This window comes from Amphibalanus amphitrite, unplaced genomic scaffold (genome assembly GCF_019059575.1).
Source record: "Amphibalanus amphitrite isolate SeventyFive unplaced genomic scaffold, NRLGWU_Aamphi_draft 000000F_arrow, whole genome shotgun sequence".
In the NCBI taxonomy this organism is placed as follows: Eukaryota; Metazoa; Arthropoda; class Thecostraca; order Balanomorpha; family Balanidae; genus Amphibalanus; species Amphibalanus amphitrite.
Window position 1 is genome coordinate 442,225 of NW_024881498.1, and position 21,320 is coordinate 463,544.

The following is a 21,320-nucleotide window of genomic DNA, read 5'->3' on the forward strand; positions in this document are numbered from 1 at the left end:
GCAATGAATACCGGAACAGAGCACCGCCGGCCAGGAGGAGACGCCAAATTTATTCTGGCCATAACTCGGCCGCTACTGGGCCGATTTTAATGAAAATTGATTTATTACGCTGCGCGTAATGCTCGGCACCTAGTTTACATATATAAAAATCAAAATGTCCGTATGTATGTATGTATGTGACGCGTCCGTCACGCTTGGCGAGCTATTGCTCCGGAATGGTGCGAGCTGCGGGGGTGAAATTTTGAACGTAAGTCGGACGCGTGCATCTGTTTGTTGTATTAAATTTTGGAAGAGGTGCGCTCGGTGGTTTGCACGTGGCGGGCGCATCTTTACGTGACTTTGGGCCGCGGCCGGCGCCGATCAGAGAGCACGCGCATTAGGCTCAGTTTCTTCGCTTGCAAAACTGAGCGAAATCAGAGCCGGCAGGTCACTGACCTTTGGCAATGAATACCGGAACAGAGCACCGCCGGCCAAGAGGAGACGCAACATTTATTCTGGCAATAACTCGGCCGCTACTGGGCCGATTTTAATGAAAATTGATTCATTACGCTGCGCGTAATGCTGTCCCTCTAGTTACTTATATAAAAATCAAAATGTCCGTATGTGACGCGTCAGTCACGCTTGGCGAGCTATTGCTCCGGAACGGTGCGGGCTACGGGGGTGAAATTTTGGGGGCAAGTGGGACGCGTGCATCTGTTTGTCGTATTAAATTTTGGTGGGGGTGCGCTCGCCGGTTTGCACGTAGCGGGCGCATCTTTGCGGAATTTTGGCCGCGGCCGGCGCCGATCAGACGGCACGCGCCTTAGGCTCAGTTTCTTCGCTTGCAAAACTGGGTGAAATCAGAGCCGGAAGGTCACTGACCTTTGGCAATGAATACCGGAACAGAGCACCGCCGGCCAGGAGGAGACGCCAAATTTATTCTGGCCATAACTCGGCCGCTACTGGGCCGATTTTATTGAAAATTGACTTATTACGCTGCGCGTAATGCTGTCCCTCTAGTATATAAATAAAACACACAAAATACAAAACGGAGACGAAATAGGTACAGCACGTACAGCAGCTGTACCAGCTGTTTTTATATTGTCTTGTGTTTTAGACTTTTGCGTGTCTGGCTTCGAATTTAACTAGACATTTAGCCCGGCAGTTGCTAGCGTATTTCGCCACCCACCGTTTGCTGGGGGGGGGCGTTAAACGCCCCCAGCCGATAACTCGAGAACCGATAGGCGCAGCGAAACGCACGAGGCGGCAAACGAAAGAACGCGACGAGACGCTTCAGATGAGTACTTTAAAGTTGAATTTTGAGGTCAGAGGTCGGGTCAAGATCAGGTCAAACACCTGAAATCGGGCTTTCAGTAGCATGGACTTCAGGACTTCGCAATGGGCGTCTCTCGTCATAAACTCTGTCAAAACGGTGCACAATGCATCATATAAGGCCTACAAGAGTGTCAGCTCCATGTAGGGGTCAGTCAAACATAGGTCAGGGTCTCCCCGAAAATCAAAACTGATATTCGCAGCCTGTGACACATGTTTTATGGGTAATTTGGGGCGTAGAACACGATGGTGACATTCATTTTATCATATATGTACGTGTTTGGCTCAAAAAGTTCAATTTAAGAAATGCATGTATCATGGTCGTAGAGAAGTCACGAGAAATTGCCAAGGTTCAGTTCAAGATTTTGGAAAATGCTGAACAATAATCAATGATCGAAGATAGCCATTTGATTGTTCATGGTATTGACAGTCTAATGGCGTTTACGGCATGTCTGTATGTCTATTCTGTGATTTTATATGATTTTTTGAATATATGCCGTTTTTGGTCGAAAACTCAGAAATCATGACGTCACTAAAACCTCGATATCTCAAAAATTTTCCGACCGATTTTTTTGAAACTTTGTCAAAATGTACTTCAATCTATTCCCTACAGGGACCCAAAATTTGGCGCAGCTGCGGCGCGCCATTTTTATGCTATGGCCCGGCGAAAAAAGTGGGGGCGTTTAACGCCCCCCCCCCCCCAGCAACTCGCGGGTTAGTGCACGTGTATGTTACTTTTAATGGACACTTATTTACGTGCAATTTACGTGCATTTTAAGGTTTGTGTTTTATCCACGTTTATTTCTATTTTAAGTTACATCATTTGTACATGCACCTGGTGTCAATAAACTCTACTACTACACCTTTTTGCGTTGTTCGATGGCCGATCAGCAAAACCCATTCGTCCGATCAGCACATAGGTGGCGCCAGTGAGAGGCATTCCGGCAAAACCTTCAGCATATGGGCAAAACGGAATGCTGATCCCACTCCACAGTTCGTCAGTTGGTATTACCTTCGCTATTCGCCATAACTGATTGAGTTCCGGCAAAACCTTTGACGATTTGGATAAATGCTTCGTCTTTCGTTAATATCCCTTCGTCGTTCACCAAAACATCCCCATGCTAATTTCGGCATTCCTCATAACATTTCGTCAAAACTTAAAACAGATCGCCCCTTTACAGAGAAGTACAGGGTGTCCCAAAAGTAAGGTCATGATTTAAAACTTAAATATCTCGAGAATTAAGAGTCCGAATCACTTCCAATTTTAACACGTGCAAGGTACATCCATAAAATTATTTTCTTGCATGCTTAAACCATTTTTGATCATAACTACACCGAGCAGTAGGCATAAAACTGAGAAGGTCGAAATTCAACTCTTAGAGAGGGTCCGTCATTAAAACAAAGGGTAAATACCGCCCAGTTTTTGGCCCTAAGCAGACCCTAGCAGCTCGCCCTATCTCTGAACTCATGCATAGTTTCGCCTCAACCGGTAAAACGTCAGAAAAAAGGTATAATGTACGCACAGGGCATGTATACTTAGCCACCTGTGCTTCGAGGTCCTGAGGACGACAGCGGGAATCGGGTGAAAATAAATCAAGAGAGGTGGCCGAGAGTCCTCCCAGTGGTTCTTCCGCTCGTCGCAACGCAGCTGTGCCGACTCCATCAACCAGCAGTGATTTCAGCAGGATGGAGACCATCCTTGCACCGTCCTGAAGATCATGCATTGTCTCCGAGAGTGGATGTGAGATCGCGTAATTTTCAGTCAGGGCAACGCCATTGAATGGCCTCCGCGGTCACCTGACGTTACACCTTCATATTTTTATTATCTGGGTACACAACGGAAAGGTTGTCTTTTAGGACAACCCAACGAGCCGGGAAGAACTAAAGGATGATCCCTCCGAGCAAACATAAGCGGCATCTCACCAGAGAATCGCTCCAGAATAGTGGAAGAAGTAAAACGCAGTCTATTCGTGCACGCGGCCCGAAATGGTAGCCATGCAGAAAAGCAGCAAATGCGGGGCTACGAGCCAATGTATTGACTCATATGTATATCAGAATAAAATTTTATAAAATGCTCTTTCATATGATGTCCTATTCATTTCTATCCATCGCGTATTTTTGGCGGTGTAGCCAAAACAAATGATGACCTTACTTTTGGGACACCCTGTATAAATATGACCGGGTTTATACAGTGCAGTGCGAGGCTTAGGTGGCGAAACTCGTAGGCCATTGATCTGCATAAAAATCGGTAACGTTCATGAGCGCCATAGGTACAATGTAGATGGACGTAGCTGACATGTTATCGGCTGATTGAAAAATGGACAGGCAACAGAGCAACAGGCTGGATAAGTTAACCCCGCCTCAAACACCAAGGAACAGGCAACAGGCTGGATAAGTCAGCCCCGCCCCAAAAACCAAGGTGTCCGGCCGGCAGGGCCCGGCTTGCCATCTGTCAGCCATTCCCTCGCGAGTCCGACCGGCGCGGCCGCCCGAGGCGTTGTCCCATGACATCGCACGGGCAGTGACGCGATAATGACGGCCGACTTCGTGGTTTGTATCGAAGCGTTTAGGAGTCCGACGCTCAAGAATCTACATGCCTACTCGGTATGGCGCCGGCAGTCTCCTCGTAGCTATGGTATAACTGCCTTTTTCGGAATTCAATGGTTAATTGGTTGCAAATTGCGCTGGAACTGTCATAAGCCTCATCCCTGAATGCGTGATTAACGTTAAACATTGAATATGGCTAGGTACGCAAAATTGAATACGCAAAAAGGTGTACTACACCTTTTTGCGTTGTTCGATGGCCAATCGTCATAACCATTTCGGCATCAGTTTGGACAAGCGTCATTCAGAATAACCCATCGGCGATGTGCATCACTGTTTGACGGTCGGCAAAACAGGCTGGACTCCATTTAACCATTCTGCATAACTCTTTGTCATTGAGCACAATGTTCGTCATAGGCAAAACACTTTGTCGGATTGTCATAATGCTTCGACATTTCACAAAATGGTTAGTCGATGTGCAAAATTCATCGTACTGTGCGTAAACAATGACTGTTGATTTAAAACTTTCGTCAATGATCAAAATGTCAATGATGTAGTGCTTATCTAGCCATATTCAATGTTTAACGTTAATCACGCATTCAGGGATGAGGCTTATGACAGTTCCAGCGCAATTTGCAACCAATTACCTAACCATTGGATTCCGAAAAAGGCAGTTATACGATAGCTACGACTGTATTTAGGGCCTTGGCTACGACAAGACTGCCGGCGCCATACCGAGTAGGCATGTAGATTCTTGAGCGTCGGACTCCTAAGCGCTTCTATACAAACCACGAAGTCGGCCGTCATTATCGCGTCACTGCCCGTGCGATGTCATGGGACAACGCCTCGGGCGGCCGCGCCGGTCGGACTCGCGAGGGAATGGCTGACAGATGGCGAGCCGGGCCCGGCCGGCCGGACACCTTTGTGTTTGGGCGGGGCTGACTTATCCAGCCTGTTGCCTGTTCCTTGGTGTTTCAGGCGGGGTTAACTTATCCAGCCTGTTGCTCTGATGCCTGTCCATTTTTCAATCAGCCGATAACATGTCAGCTACGTCCATCTACATTGTACCTATGGCGCTCATGAACGCTATACCGATTTTTATGTGGATCAATGGTCTACGAGTTTCGCCACCTATGCCTCGCACTGCACTGTATAAACGTGGTCATATTTATACTTCTCTGTAAAGGGGCGATCTGTTTTTAGTTTTGACGAAATGTTATGAGGAATGCCGAAATTAGCATGGGGATGTTTTGGTGAACGACGAAGGAATATTAACGAATGACGAAGCATTTATCCAAATCGTCAAAGGTTTTGCCGGAACTCAATCAGTTATGGCGAATAGCGAGGGTAATACCAACTGACGAACTGTGGAGCGAGATCAGCATTCCGTTTTGCTCATATGCTGAAGGTTTTGCCGGAATGCCTCTCACTGGCGCCACCTATGTGCTGATCGGACGAATGGGTTTTGCTGATTGGCCATCGAACAACGCAAAAAGGTGTACTACTACACCTTTTTGCGTTGTTCGATGGCCAATCGTCAGAACCATTTCGGCATCAGTTTGAACAAGCGTCATTCAGAATAACCCATCGGCGATGTGCATCACTGTTTGACGGTCGGCAAAACAGGCTGGACTCCATTTAGCCATTCTGCACAACCCTTTGTCATTGAGCACAATGTTCGTCATAGGCAAAACACTTTGTCAGGTGGTCATAATGCTTCGACATTTCACAAAATGGTTACTCGATGTGCAAAATTCATCGGTACTGTGCGTAAACAATGACTGTTGATTTAAAACTTTCGTCAATGATCAAAATGTCAATGATGTAGTGCTTATCTATCCATATTAAATGTTTTACGTTGACCACACATTCATGGATGAGGCTTGCGACAATTCCACCGCAAGTTGCAACCAATTAACCATTGGATTCCGAAAAAAGGCAGTTGTAGCCACGAGGAGACTGCCGGCGCAATATCGAGTAAGCATGCAGACGGTCGAGCGTCGGACTCCTAAGCCCTTCGATAAAAATCACGAAGTCGGCCGTCATTATCGCGTCGCTGCCCGTGCGATGTCATGGGACAACGCCTCGGGCGGCCGCGCCGGTCGGACTCGCGAGGGTGAATGGCTGACAGATGGCGAGCCGGGCGCTGCCGGCCGGACACCTTGGTGTTTGGGCGGGGCTGACTTATCCAGCCTGTTTCCTGTTCCTTGGTGTTTCAGGCGGGGTTAACTTATCCAGCCTGTTGCTCTGATGCCTGTCCATTTTTCAATCAGCCGATAACATGTCAGCTACGTCCATCTACATTGTACCATGGCGCTCATGAACGGCTACCGATTTCAATGTGGATAAATGGCCTCGCCACCTATGCCTCGCATTGCACTGTATAAATGCGGGCATATTTATACTTCTCTAAAGTGGCGATATGTTTTTAATTTTGACGAAATGTTATGAAGAATGCCGAAATTAGCATGGGGATGAATTGGTGAACGACGAAGGGATATAAACGAATGGCGAAGCATTTATCCAAATCGTCAAAGGTTTTGCCGGAATTCAATTAGTTATGGAGAATAACGAATCTTACACCAACTGACGAACTGTGGAGTGGGATCAGCGATCCATTTCGCCCTTATGCTGAAGGTTTTGCCGGAATGCCTCTCACTGGCGCCACCTATGTGCTGATCGGACGAATGGGTTTTGCTGATTGGCCATCGAACAACTCAAAAAGGTGTGCTAGGTAGGCACCCACTAGGCAATAGATTTGCATGCGCCACAGTTGGGGTGCTGCTGCACGTGCTCACGTGCAGGGGTCGATTCCAGGACCAGATCTTTAACCCTCGCCGGCACAGGGGGGGGGGGGGTTGATGCAACCCCCCTAAGGTTTTTCGCGAATAACTCGCGTAAAAAGCGGCCGATCGCGACGAAACTTTCAGTACCCTCGCATTGATCAGTTTTACACCTACCCTGAAAATTTCATGACCCTGACCCAAATGACCTTTGACCTGTGACCTCTTTTCCGAGACCATGTTTGGCCGGAATCGCGATTCGGCGTATGTCGGCTCGCATTAGCCGCGCGTTTGCAAGCTTTTTGTGGTTTCAAACGTTCAAACATGTGATTTGATGTTGCTCACATGCATTAGGGTGGGTGTCAAGGTCACCTGAAGGTCAGTTCAGGTCATTGACCTTTGGTGACCTCGGGTGACCTCGGTTCACTTGTTCGAGTTTTACATGTTTCTAGGCTAGTTTTTGGAGCTGAATTCGAATTTAGTAACCATTTGAACATTTACGAAGTAGTTTTGGTGCCTTCGTAACATGTTACGAAGCTGTCAGAGGCGGTTGACATGTATTACGAATACCCGTCACAACCCCTACCGGTTGACCTGACCTGACCTGACCCGACCTGGTCTAAATGCTTTAAGACATCATCTCTGATCAAAACTAACACGATATTCGTGATCAGCACCCCGGAAAACCACATAACAGCCACACTTTACGACTTTCTAACAGGTCCCGATTTTCCCGGTTTTCGGGTCATTGACCTGACCTGGAAGGTCACCCGATCACCTAGGACCTTAAAATTGGGAAAGCATCGGCTTCCTCTCGTGACGGGCAGCACGCTCGTTTTTTCCGCGAAGCTCTAGCTCGATCAGGGGCCAAACGCGAGGGGGGTCGTACCAACCCCCCCCCCCCCCCTTGTGCCGTCGAAGGACGCAAAATGGCCTGTGCCGGCGAGGGTTAAAACGGCTGGACCGATTGCGCTCAAATTTGGTACGCGGTCAGGGACCGTTTTATAGGGTGCCGTGCAAAAGTCAGTTGGGACCCATTTTGCACGTGCGCACGTGCAGGTTGCCGCTTCCAGATCTTCCAGTGTAGCGCCGGGAGTGGGCCGCCCAGGGCCGCCCGCCACTGCGCCGAGGCTGAGGGGAGGGGGGATGATGGTTGCGGGCGCGTTCACTCCGGTATGGTGGTATCGTGTTCATGTGAAACCAGCAAAAATGCGACTGACGGGAATCATTATCTCAAACAAACGGGCAAGCGAGAGGTAACGCCACTTCCAGTAAAAATGTTGAACAATGATAATTCAAATCTAGGACGCAATAATAGCATGCAACTATTCAGTCGATAGTTGCATGATGTCTTAGGCTTTTCTAAACTGTTATTTGAGTGGGATATCTTTTTTTCATTTGGCACGTTCAGCTTTGGTGGGTTTAGGTATCTGGTCGAAAAGAATCAGAAAAGAAAAAGAGTTAAAATGGCTCCAGAACAAATGACCAAAAATATTTTTTTTTTTAGAATGAAACCTAAATAAACATTTATCAGCAACAATTTTGACTTTATCGAGAGGATATGGGCAAAGATGTTATTGTGCTTGTCTGTGTTGCAGTAGAAGGAAAAGTTTTGGTTCGTGTCTAGATAAAACTAGACCCGGAAGTGGGGCTCGAACTCACGACATCGCATTCAGACCACGGGTTACCCAACCTCAACGCTACGAGCACCTATCGCCCTGCGCAGCTCGCTCAGTGTCAGTGTTTCGGCTAAACTTCGGCCAAAGTGTCTGACGTCTGTCAATGTCACGAGGCAAAACCCGAAGGTAAATGTCCGTTTCGGTAGCTCAGTCGGTAAAGCGTTGGACTCCGTGTGGTGAGAGCGCACGTCCCGGTTGCAAAAGTCCGAGTTCGAAACGAAACGCGACGTGTGCTCGACGTTTTTGAGCCTGCTGACGGGTATGGTTGGGGTTGGTGGCAGGCCGCTGCCAGGCGAAGTTAGTGAGGGGACCGGCCGTGCGCGGCTGTGTGCGAACGTTGAAATTTGGACTCTAAGTTCTGCCATAGACCAGGAATTGCTTGATCAGAGGGCAGAGGACAGGGTCAATGCAACAAGCTCAGTTTAGCGGGGACTCTGTCCTTGTGATTCCTTCCATTCAAAAGGTTCGGGCCAAATTTATATTAAAAAAGGGGGAGCCGAACCAGGTTGGGCTGGGTTGAACCAAGTTGGACCAGGGTCTTACCCAAAATCATGGTCAGACAAAACAGAAGCTAATTTCGGGTCAAATATTTCTATAAACTGATCATATTGTTTTTTGGTTTACACGTATAATAACTTTGAGCTTTTGTTAACTCGAGACTTCATGCACAAAAATGTGGCATTCGTCCACTTTTCCCCATCTTCTCTTAGCGACTTATTTGACATTAGAGGCCCGTCTTACCAGCATAAAAAGTCCCCTGCGTGATGATAATTTGCCCAAGGGCGCTCTACGCAAGAAACGCCAGCCGATCAAAAAACTGGCGGACGCTACGATCGTTCAGTAGTGCTGGAATTATATTCAATGAGCATTTCAAGAGGGCATAAATAATCTTAACCCTCGCCCGTATAGGGGGGTTCGAACGGACCCCCTCGGTTTTTCGCGAATAACTCGCGTAAAAAGCGGCCGATCGCGACGAAACTTTCAGTTTAACGTAAAGTTTTGCGACGAAACGCGAGCGAAACTTTCGCGACGCTCGCGTCTATCAATTTTACACCTTCCTTGAAAATTTCATGACCCTGCCCCAAATGACCTTTGACCTGTGACCTACTTTTTGAGACCATGTTTGGCCAGAATCGCGATTCGGCGTATGTCGTCTCGCATTAGCAGCGCATTTGCAGTCTTCGTAGTTTCAAGCGTTCAAACATGTGGTATGATGTTGCCCTCATGCATTAGGGTGGGTGGCAAGGTCACCTGAAGGTCAGGTCATGTCATTGACGTCTTGTGACCTCGGCTCATTTTTCGAGTTTTACATGTTTCTAGGCCAGTTTTTCGAGCTGAATTTGAATTTAGCAATCATATGAACGTTAACGAAGTAGTTTTGGTGCCTTCGTAACATGTTACGAAGCTGTCAGAGGCGGTTGACACCTACAACGAATACCCGGCAGGACCCCTACTGGTTGACCTGACCTGACCTGACCCGACCTGGCCTATACGAATGAAGACATCATCTGCGATCAAAACTAGCGTCTAGCATGATATTCGTTATCAGCACCCCGAAAACCCCATAACAGCCACACTTAACGACGTTCTAGCAGGTCTCGATTTTCCCGACTTTTGGGTCATTGACCTGACCTGGAACGTCAACCAATGACCTTGGACCTTTGAATTGGTCATCATCAGCTTCCTCTCGTCACGGGCAACACGCTTGTTTCTTTCGGTGAAGCGCTAGCCCGATCAGGGGCGAAACGGCAAGGGGGGGGGTCCAACACCAACAGGCCCCCCCCCTTATACGTTCGCGGCAGGAAAAACACCAATATGGGCGAGGGTTAATCCTTATAGCTACTCAGCACTCGCAGCATTAGTAAGCATTCCATTGCCAGCTGCATCAGTAAGCATTCCATTGTCAGCTGCATTACCAACATCACATTTGCATTACTTTTGGGCGCATCATAGTTGACAGTAGATAAACCGGCCACAGCAAACCCATGCCTCATTATCCTTTCCTTCCAAGCAGCCAAGCCAACCGGTCGCCAAGCCCACCACCGCGATATGGAGCAACAGGCCGGCTGGAGTCCGCCATTTGCCTGTGGCAGTGCCCTACCGCGCCGGGGCTGTTTGACAGGTCACCCGCACCGTGACCTCGCCACCCCCCCCCCCGGCCCACCTCCCCATCGGGCCCAGCTCGGTATTGACCTCGCTCGGTAGTAAATCTGTTTACATTTCAGCGCGAAGTGGGCGGGGGGGGGGGGGTGAGGGGGATGGGCGGTAAGGGTCATTTTAACCCCCTGAAAGTTTCGCCTGGCGGGTGTATTTGTACCCGGACAGTGGCTAGGCGAGTCATCCACCCGACTGAGAGGCATCAGCTGCTCTCTTGAAAGGCGTCGCCAGGCGAGTCACTCGCATAGTCGGCGTTTGCTGGATCGCATAGGGAGAGTAGCAAAAGCGAGTCATTTTTATCGGGTCAGACAGCGCTAGAAAGGGTAGGACTTTTTATCCAGGCAGCTTGACTTCAGCGAAACGGGTAAACTCGCTTTTGAGGAGTAACCTTTTTCATCAGTGTGGGACAAAGTTGAAGACAGCCCAAATGAGGACCTCCTAATCGTCCAGGGGCCTCCTATTTGTACAAGGGGCCTTTTATTTGTCCAGGGGGCTTCCTATTTGTCCAGGGGGCCTCCTAATCATCCACGGGCCTGCTATTTGCCCAATGGCCTCCAATTTGTACAGGGGCCTCCTAATCGTCCAAGGGGTCTCTTATTTGTACAGAAGGCTTCCTATTTGTCTAGGGCCGGCCCCCCTTTTTGTACAGAGGACCTCCAATTCTAACAGATAACCATAGTTAGCATGCCTCCATATGTAAAGGAGCTGGTGCGTCTCGAGGCTATGTCTGGGGATAAGAAGGGACCTATGATTTTGAGCAAAAGGGCCTTCAGTATTACAGGGGTGGCAAAAAGATATGTTTGCCCCCCCCCCTGCTCCCCCCTGCTCCCCCGGTGGCGCCGCCCCTGCTCCGCTGACTGACCAGGCGCTCTTTTCTGGCCACCAGGTGCTGGCGCCACGTGCCCAACAAACCGGCTCTTCCTGAGCGTGACCGACACGGGCTCGGCGCAGCGACTGGCGGCGCTCGGCGGCATTTACACCGGTGACGACACACAGTACCGCCACGAGCTGGGCCGCGCCGTACTGCGCAGCTACGGCGCGACCGCGGACTCCAATCGGAGCTGGTACGTGTCGGCCGCCGGCCAGCCGTCCGAGCCGGCGCCGGGGCCGGTGGTGGCCGGTGACGCGGCCTCTCCGCGCGGCCTGCTGCGCGCGCCGGCGCTGACCGGCGCCGGCTGGCAGCTGTGGGCCGACGGCGGCTGGCGGAGCGCCGGCGCCGTCCGGCTGCGCTGCGTCACGGCCGCCTGGCGCTGCCCGGCCGGCCGGCTGCACGTCAGCGGCCTGCCGTTCGGGCGTGGCGCGCCGGCTGCGCTCAGAGGCAGCCTGGTCGGCGCCGCTGAGTCCGCCTTCCCCAGAGAGCCCGTCGTCGACGACGACCCAGCGATGACGGTGAGCGTGCCGCTGGAGCCGGACAGCGACCTGCTGCTGGGCACCTTTCTCAGGACGGCCGCCGTGCACATGAACCGACCCGTGTACCGCAAAGCCGGAGACGCACAAGAGACGTTCCTCTACTTCGACCGTGTGGAGGCGGCCGGCGGCGCGGCGCCGGTGCCACTGTGGCTGATTGGTCCGCCGCCGGACCGAGTGCGGCTGGACTCGTCTCGGCTGCTGGCAGTGGTCGACTCGGCCGACGCCCCCGAGCAGGTGACCGGCCGCTGGCAGTACCTGGCACACGGACGCCAGACAGACGCGCTGCTCAACGTCACCTGCGAGCACGGAAGGACGCCGGCGGGCCCGAGCGGGGGCGCCGACTGCCGCTTCGAGATGCCGGGCGCGTGTGGCTACGTGGCCACTGCGGGCCGGCTCCGGCAGCGGCCGGCAGAGGGGCACGCCGCCGGCCGGTGGTACGCAGAGCTGACCGGCGCCGAGGACGGCCGGGCCGAGCTGCGCTCCCCGCCGCTCCAGGTCGCCACAGACAGCTGCCTCTCGCTCTTCTACCGGATGCGCACCGACTCGTTCTTCAGCTGTGCGTTCAGCCTGGAAGCGAAGGGCGAGCGCTACCGCCTGCTGACCATGTCTTCGGCGGCGCGCGACTGGACGCGCCTCCAGCGAAACATCACCGCCGGCCGCTACAGGCTGCGTGTGAGCGCCGGGCCGCTGGCGGCCGCCGACCAGCTGCACCTGGACAGCGTGCGGGTCAGCGCGGGCCCGTGCGGCGCGCACCACACGCGCTCGCCGTGCCACCGGCAGCCGTGCCGCCATGGCGGGACGTGCCTTCCCACGGGCGCTGACACGTACACGTGTGTGTGCGGCGGCGGGCAGCAGGGTCGCGACTGCGCCTCTGCGCCGTCGTGCGGGCCGCCGCCGCCGGTGGAGCACGGCGCCGTCCGTCTGGCTGACGGGGCCCTGGACGCGCTGCCGATGGCGCGCTACCGGTGCGCGCCTGGCTACGGGCTGCCGGCGCCGCTGGTGCGCTCCGTGGCCACCTGCCTGGCCGGCCAGTGGCGCGGCGTGCCGCACTGCCGGCCCAGCTCCGCCGGCTCTGCCCGGCTCGGTCCGGGCAGGGTCGGCGGCGGCGCCACCCTGCTGGCCGCCCTGATGGTTCTCGGCGCCGCCTGGCGGCAGATGTGAACGGATGCCGGCGGGTCGCGCACTCGGACAAGTCGACCGACATACAGGGGTGGGTCCAAGTGCTTGAGGAAAGTGTTGTCGCGCCAAAATGCCGTGATTAAACCGGGGTCTCTGCCAATGCTAGGCACGTAGCGAGATAGTCATGGCTTTTTCTGTGCGATCTAAAAGTGTGTCCATCTAACACAATGCTGGCGATTCTATTAATTATAAATAATTTTCCAAGTTTTCTACATTTTGCAAATCCAAGATAGCAGTTTGATAGCAATGTATATTTTGAGTCTTCTCATGCAAAGGGATAAGATCTAGCTTAAAAATGAAGCTCTTGAGAGCGATTGTCGTAGTTCAATGTTTTGCATCAAAATTGGCTGAACACAACGTCACTCTGACGTCATTTTCGGACGACCGGAAGTAGCTAACAAGCTCCTGTTTTGACACAATGTGTCAAATTGATGCAGCCAAAGGTACTAGAAGTTTCGCGTCGATACGCCAAGCGGTTTAGAAGTAATTGCAGAAAAACGAGAGGGGCTTTAAATAGCTCTCTCCCTCCCCCCTCAAGTGGGGCGCGGGTTGATCTCAAAGTTTGTCTTTTTGTCTTTTTTGCCTTGAATTTTCAAAAAAGGAATATACGTGATAGAACGCATACTGATGATATACTCTAGAAAGGTTTAGCCCGATATCCTCAAAAATAGCCAAGTTATACGCATTATATTCAAAATTTCACTGTTATATATTCTTCAAATCAATTTTTCAGTACGTTTTTGACATCGTACACCATTATAAATAGCGCTATCGTGTTCCTAAGCTTACACGGCATCCGATAGACACCTTTTTTTGAACAATTACAACTTTAAAAGTTGACCTTTTTGATCTGAAAGTGTCCTGAACTCGCTATATTCAGCTGAAATTAGAAAACCACCTCAAATAACACTGATTTAGAAATCCGTGGTCTAAATGGACCATAAAACACGTGTCACGTGACCAATGCATAATATAAGATTTCCGTGACCTGGTGTTTGCCCAGATCTGGGCTGATAGTCCCCACCGATGAAAAAGGGTCGGGTCGGTTCCTTGATCGCCTTGGCGACTGTATACGGTATGAGCGTCTGAGTGGCTGGCCGGGCCATCCCACTGACGTATAACAGCCCATCTGGTGCACAGAACAGTGGCGGGTCAGCTCAGACCAGTTGCAGTGGCGGGTCGGCTCAGACCAGTGACGGGTCAGCTCAGACCAGTGGCGGGTCAGCTCAGACCAGTGGCGGGTCAGCTCAGTCCCATGGCACGGCTGCTTCTCTCATCAAACTTAAATGGTCTCTTATAATTTATATGGTACAACGTTTCTTAAGTACTGTCTCCACGTGTAAACATTTTCGGTTTTTACGCGTTTTAGCAAACGAGAGTTTTGCGCTTTTTTCGCTTTTTAACAGACGCTTTTGCGAGTGTTGCGAGTTTTTCGCTTTTTACGGTTTTAGTGTGTCAGTCTTTCAGAACAATTACAATTTCAGAACAATTTCAATTTCAGAGAAAGAACATCTTTCTCCGCCCTTCGTGCGCTGTATGCCGTGGCCCTCTTGTCCCACAGGGCAGGTATCTGGCGCACGGCTTCTATTAACCCCTCGATTTTCGCTGTAAAGATAGTTATAGGGGTATCATCACGTTACCCTATTGCTATCACCGCTATGACATCAGTTACTTATCAATTATCTGAAATGATCTGATATCGTAATATCTGTTATCCATAGACTCACTACGTAATTATTTGACATCCACATCGTCGGAATAGCAACAGAAGTTATTGGTATGGTTGTCTGAGTACTTGTCATGATAATTGGCTTAATCAAATTGCGTTTCATCGCTTTCCACACTTTCCATTGCATCCATTTCACCGTAAAATGGTATTAATAGCAGAAGGATTACCTTCTTAGCCTTGTCAAAAACCGGAAAACTTTCATTCGATCCAAATGTTTGGATAAAATCGCGCGTTTTACAAATGAGAGTTTTGCGTTTTTCAAATGTTTTACGAGTTTTGCATGACACAACCTGACGCGTTTTACGAGTTTTGCAGTTTTTTTATTTTATGAAGCCACGCGTTTTTCGATTTTTGACAAATCTTCCGCCGTGGAGATGGCACCGTGTAATTTAATGGTACAGATCAACGCCGGATCATAAAAAACTCGCAAAACATCAAAAAAGCGTTAAAACGTCATTAAAAACGCGCAAAACATGTACCGTGGAGAACGACCTTTACAGCATGATTGTAATCAATTAAAATGTTTTTTTTTTCATTTCACCGAAGAAGAACCAAGTTCGAAAATATATTCTGGACCTTTTTCAATTAATTTCTCCGATTTTATGAGCATAAGGTCAATTTTACCATTTTTATTGGTCTCTATAATGCGATACTGTCTAACCCAACACAAAACAATGTAGAGATCAGTGATGAAATTTATTAGATTATATATGATATTAGATATAAAGATTAGCAATTTAGGTATTGATGATCTGCATCCTCGGTAGATTTCCTTTTCGCACTCGGTTTGAGGGCATTCTGACCATGTTATTATCTTAATTCCTCAGTTATATTTCAGTTGGTCTGTATGATAAAAGCCTATCCGCCATCTTGCGTTTTGACATTTTTTTTGGTCAAGAAAACCGTTTACTCACCGATTGTTTCCATCCACACATTGACCTCTTTTCTTTTCCACCACAAAAGAGTTCGCATTTTCAGTCATCGCCTTTTTCTGATACTGATAGCTGACACGTCTGTCCCTATACCTACTCGCATGCCGACGTGAATGAAGCCGTAGTTGTGCATAAAAATCGACATTTGAAAATATGTCACTCTCATTACGTGCTATGCAAGATATGCTTACCTACATGAAGTAAAAACACATTATCCATCGCATCTACACTACATTTCAACAAAATTAATTTAAACGCCAATTCTGACAATGCGATCCTATTCGTTTTGGGATTCATACGCTCTCACTTCCAGAACAGCGGCTTCTATGGCCATGTTTTTCTTCTTTTCTACATTTTGTAAGATACTTTTGCTTCTCTCCAGCCCGGTAAAGCACCACATTCATGATTTTGTTTGACTATGCTTTTTTCTTTGGTTTTTTAAATCTTGTCTTTGTTCTTTCAGCCTCGCATTCAAACCTCTTCCTGTTCTCCATAATACGGTTTATTACATCCTAGGCATGCTATTTTGTAGACGAGGCTATTTTCATGTATCTACCTGCTTCTTTTTCTGTCGAACAATATCTCCTGTCTTCTTTTCTGACCTTTCCATGACAGCGGTGTCAGCCCGTTAAAAAAACTTCCGATCGTATTTACACGCTTCGAAGCCGGTACCACAATAACCTTTGAGTGGGTCTCTAGTATCCAAAAGCGTTACTATCAAGTGCAACAAGAAAGCAATAAAAATAAGCAGAAATGCACAGAAATCACATGAAAAGACGACCCACGCAAGGCTTCGAAGCCTGTAAATACGACCGCAAGCTTTTTGAAACAAGCTGACATCACTGTCATGGAAAGATCAGGATGAATGTGGTGCTTTACCGGACTGGAGAGGAGCAAAAAGTATCATATAAAATTGGGAAAGAGAAGAATTGCCATAGAAGCCGCTGTTCTGGAAGTGAAAGGGGGCGTGAACCCCAAAAGGAATAAGATCACATTGTCAGAATTGGCGTCTAAATTAATGCTGTCGGAATGTAGGTGCGATATGTAATGTGTGTGTGTGATTTTACCTTATGTAGGTACTAGGTAACCTTTACTTGCATAGCACGTAATAAGAGTATCATATTTTCAAATATCGATTTTTATACACTACTACGGTTTTTATCATAAAGTCAAACTAAAGACGATATATTCGAAGCGCGTTTTGGCCTGTTAATACATAAACATAACTGAGGAATTAACTTTATACTATGTACATATTTAATTGCCCGGTCCGAGCACTATACCAGACATCATTCGGTCGCTTTCCCGTCCGAACGAAGTGAGGACATTATTTTATCGAAAATAGTGTCCGAACGGAGTGAGGATGCTATTTTCGAAAATTGCACGAATGAAATGAGTGCAATTTTCGCATTGAATGTGCGAGCGTGCGAGCATATTCAATGAAAACACCCTTGAGGAAAAGCGACCGTATCATGGCTGGTATAGTATTCGGACCAGGTAATTAAATTTATTATAGTAATTTTTTGGCACCGAGCACCAACGCATCTCTGAGAAAGGGTTCGCTTTTGGGCTTCGACATCAAGTAGTGGCACGGGAGATGGGGGGGGGGGCAGCAAATGGGTAAAGCTTTGGGCGTATAATGAAAATTATTGCCAATGGACTTTAACACACGATGGGCGAATAACGAAATTAATCTACAACTTGGTTTCAGTATACCTATACAAATGGTAAATTGCCTACCATGTCGTATTTTGCTTGAAATTCATCCCTCATTTCTCAGATATTTCTTAATAAACATGCGAGACGCGTCTGTTACCTACTTTTATTAGACATTGATGCTACGAAGCAATTGCGAGTGAGGAGTAGGCGTTGCGGAGACATGTTTTGTCTTCATTAGTGGGGAAATGTGATGTCGTTGCATTCCCTCCTCTTTCCTATGTTTTGAGTTTTGACATCCAATATCCATGAAGGTATGATAACAAACGTCGATCTTACTACAAACACTGGCTCCTGACAGTGCTGTTCTTCCCGTTTTGTAAGATTCATCTTCAATTGCTCTTTTCACTGGCTCTTGAGAACTAGGTGTACCTCGAAATCTGCCTTCTAAATTTCTGCGTAACCTGCTAAGCCATCTCTTTGAAATGCATACGAAAAGTCATTACATTAAGGCTGTGTTCTTTTCAAAATTCACCTGTCAACCTGTTTCGCAATTTATTTTATTCCAAGCTGCAAGCTTCTATGACCGGACTTCTATTGAAGTTTCAGTCATCGAATGCATTGTTTAACAGGGAGCTTTTGAAGAGAAGAAAACTGCCGTATAATGAAATTAACCGCCGTATTTTTATGCATGGGTTTTGATAGACATTTCCGAGTTTTGGCGTCGACTGAAATTAACCGTCTCTCGCGCTTCAGCCTTTCAGCAGGCCACCTTTATACAAAAATTTAACTGAACTTTTTTAACATGCGTCGGTGGCAAAAATGTACTATAATACTATTTGTCATTATGAATCCAAACATGTTGTTATCATTGTATGTATAGTGCTAGTTTTATATGCATTCATGTGTTCATGCTCGCAAACGCTTGTTGGTATCACCAGTAAAACGCCTTTTGGGCGAAGAACGAGCGAGCGAGATAGTGAGCCCTGCACGTGCGGAAGGGCGAGAGGGTACTTCCAACGGGCTTGTGTAAAGCACCTTTCTAACCGGTCGCTAGCGGTGTATCAAATTTGAACGCAATCGGCCCAGCCGTTCCTGAGATCTGGAAGCGGCATTCTGCACGTGCGCACATGCAAGTGGGGTCCAAACTGACTTTTGCACGGCACCCTACTAACTGGTCCCCAACCGTGTACCAAATTTGAGCCCAATCGGCCCAGCCGTTGTGCCGTTATTGAGGTTGCAATTTTGGGGGTTCTTAAAAAATGTCCAACTTTACCACGCGTCACGTGCGGTGGTTGGCAAGAACGCATGGTGGCCATCACACCACAGAACTTTTACGTCCAAGTCACATTCAGTAAAGAAGACCGCTTGTCAATCGGATGTCCCGTTCCTAATATATTAGCTTTTGAAGAGCGTCCCCACGGCCGGCCGGCCGCTCATACTCAGGATTTTCCCTTAATTCAGCATGAACTCGCTCGCTCGCTGCGCTCGCTCGCTCGTAATAATATATACCTGGAGTTTTGGAGGGTGATGAGTTTAGGCCAGCACGTCAGCATTCGTAATTGCGCGCATGAAGCTGGCATAAGCCTTAGATAATATTATAGGTATGCACATTTATATTATGCTTCTTCGTATCCTTTGAATTGTTATAATGTATCGCCCAGCGATGGATGAATACACGACTAACCACACAATAGGTAGGAGTACTGTTGTTCCACTGTCGATAGTCTGCGTCATGTTGAAATGTTCTGTACTCACACATTCCTCAGCAAGGCACCTTTTTTCGGGACGAGAAATGAAATATCTTTGCCTAGGGTGATCCGATCGCTGGGCCGTAAAAGCTCCTGATTTGTGCTTGTCTAAGCTCAAGCTACGGAACTGCTATTCCAGTTCAAAACCCCATGTTAACCCTTTCCCATACCTGCTACATTGCATGATTAAATCGAGACATCCAGGCATTTAAACGGCACGTGCACTGTACCACACTTTTCAAAGTATAATGCAATGCTTTAATATTACCAGCCGTGTGGTTCAAGGGGTGTGGTTAAACACGTTGAACCACACGGCTGCTGACGTCACTATCCTATAGTTGTGAGCTTTTTGGCAGGTATGGGAAACACCTTCCAGCCCTAAGGCCGGAAATTCAATAAATGTCACCTCGCTTTTTTAGCGAAAGCACCTCGGGCCTAACGGCCCTCGGAGTTTTCGCTAAAAAACCTCTGTGACATTTATTGAATCATCCCGGCCCCGGGCAGGAATATATTTTCCCATACCTGCTACATTGCATGATTAAATCGAGACATCCAGGCATTTTAATGGCACGTGCACTGTACCACACTTTTCAAAGTTTAATGCAGTGCTTTAATATTGCCAGCCGTGTGGTTCAAGGGGTGTGGTTAAACGCGTTGAACCACACGGCTGCTGACGTCACTATCAATTATAGTTGTGAGCTTTTTGGCAGGTATGGGAAACACCTTCCAGCCCTAAGGCCGGGAATTCAATAAATGTCACCTCGCTTTTTTAGCGAAAAGCACCTCGGGCCTAACGGCCCTCGGAGTTTTCGCTAAAAAACCTCGGTGACATTTATTGAATCATCCGGGCCCCGGGCAGGAATATATTCGCCCGCACATGCCATATTCCCATCCTAGAACGCACATGTTGGGGGGGGGGGGTTGCCACCCCCGCGCCATTTCGTTCCTGTTGGAGATAGAGCTTCGCGGTAAGGTGCCAAGCCAGCCAGAACCTCTTTGTCACACTACCCAACCAGGTTTTTGCTGCTGAGGTCATTTCAGGTCAAGTTAGGTCAAGGTCAATGATATGTGTTTATATGTCTGTGTGTGTGTCTGTGTGTATACTGATGTGTGCACCGATTGTTCATGTGTTCATATTACATAAAATCATGATCTGAGAAGCTTTTACCAAAAATGCAGTCAAAAAACTTCACGAAAAGTAAATTCAGCTTGCTTAAAACGCAATTATTTTAGATGACCTAGGTTGACCTTGACCCTGACCTTGACATCTGTACATCGTCGAACAACATGTTCCATGATAGGTGGGAGGTAAGACTGGCAAAAAAGGCCGAAAGCAAGGGGTCAAAAGCTGACAAGGCTCATAGCCAACGCAAGATGTTGAGAATTGGTCATTTGGGTCATGGCATGACCTGAAAAACAAGGTCATATCTCCGAAACCAAAAACCACAGAAACTTGAAATTTTCAGTGGATATCAAGAAAGGATAGAGGAGCAGCTATACGAAACAACAGGCTTCTAGCTCTAAAAATGTTGAGTGCAGAGCAGAAAGACTACCTGGGGGGTGGGGGCGGCAACCCCCCCCCCATGTGCGGGCGAGGGTTAAAAGTGAACTGTTTCCTTTAAGTGGCGGATCCAGAAAACGGTCTTGGACACTGCGGGGGGGCATATCCTAAAAAGGTTTCTCTGAATTAAAAAACAAAACATCGGATTCTGATTCATGGCGCACTGCTGCGCAGTTTGATCGATGCATTTTCTCTCAGAAAAGTTGTTAAATTTTCGTTTTATTCTCGAAAAACGATTTCAGACGCTGCCCCGGAGGTGGGCCTGTGGGGGGATAACATTTACCCCAAATACCTTACCCTGGATCCACCAGTGCCCCACCCTGAGCTTAACTAAAAACGTCTTGAAATCCCATCAGAGAGCCGATGGTAAGGCCAATTCAAATCCGATAACTCATCTCTGTCTGCCCGCCTAAATATACTACAGACCGTACGGCGCCCGGCCCCGTCGGAACTCTGAACCGACCGTGACATTTTCGCTTTTCCCCTATCCCAAGCTCGATTAGAAACGTTCTCTCTCCGACGTTCTCATCCGATTCACTCATGATGTCATTTCAAATTCAGTACCTCATCTCTGTCTGCCCGCCCATTCATTGCACACCGTACGGCGCCCGGCCCCGCCAGAAGGATC

The 21,320-nt window shown here is 48.5% G+C and overlaps 1 protein-coding gene across 1 annotated transcript in view; it reads left to right on the forward strand.

Moving 5' to 3' along the window:
* The window catches only part of LOC122380039, a 44,707-nt gene extending 31,338 nt beyond the window's left edge, over nt 1-13,369 (forward strand). The window contains exon 2 of the mRNA XM_043362828.1: nt 11,361-13,369. Within this exon, the coding sequence (XP_043218763.1) occupies nt 11,361-13,045 (1,685 nt within the window). The 3' untranslated portion in view covers nt 13,046-13,369. The remainder of the gene's footprint in view (nt 1-11,360) is intronic.
* The last annotated feature ends 7,951 nt before the right edge of the window (nt 13,370-21,320 follow it).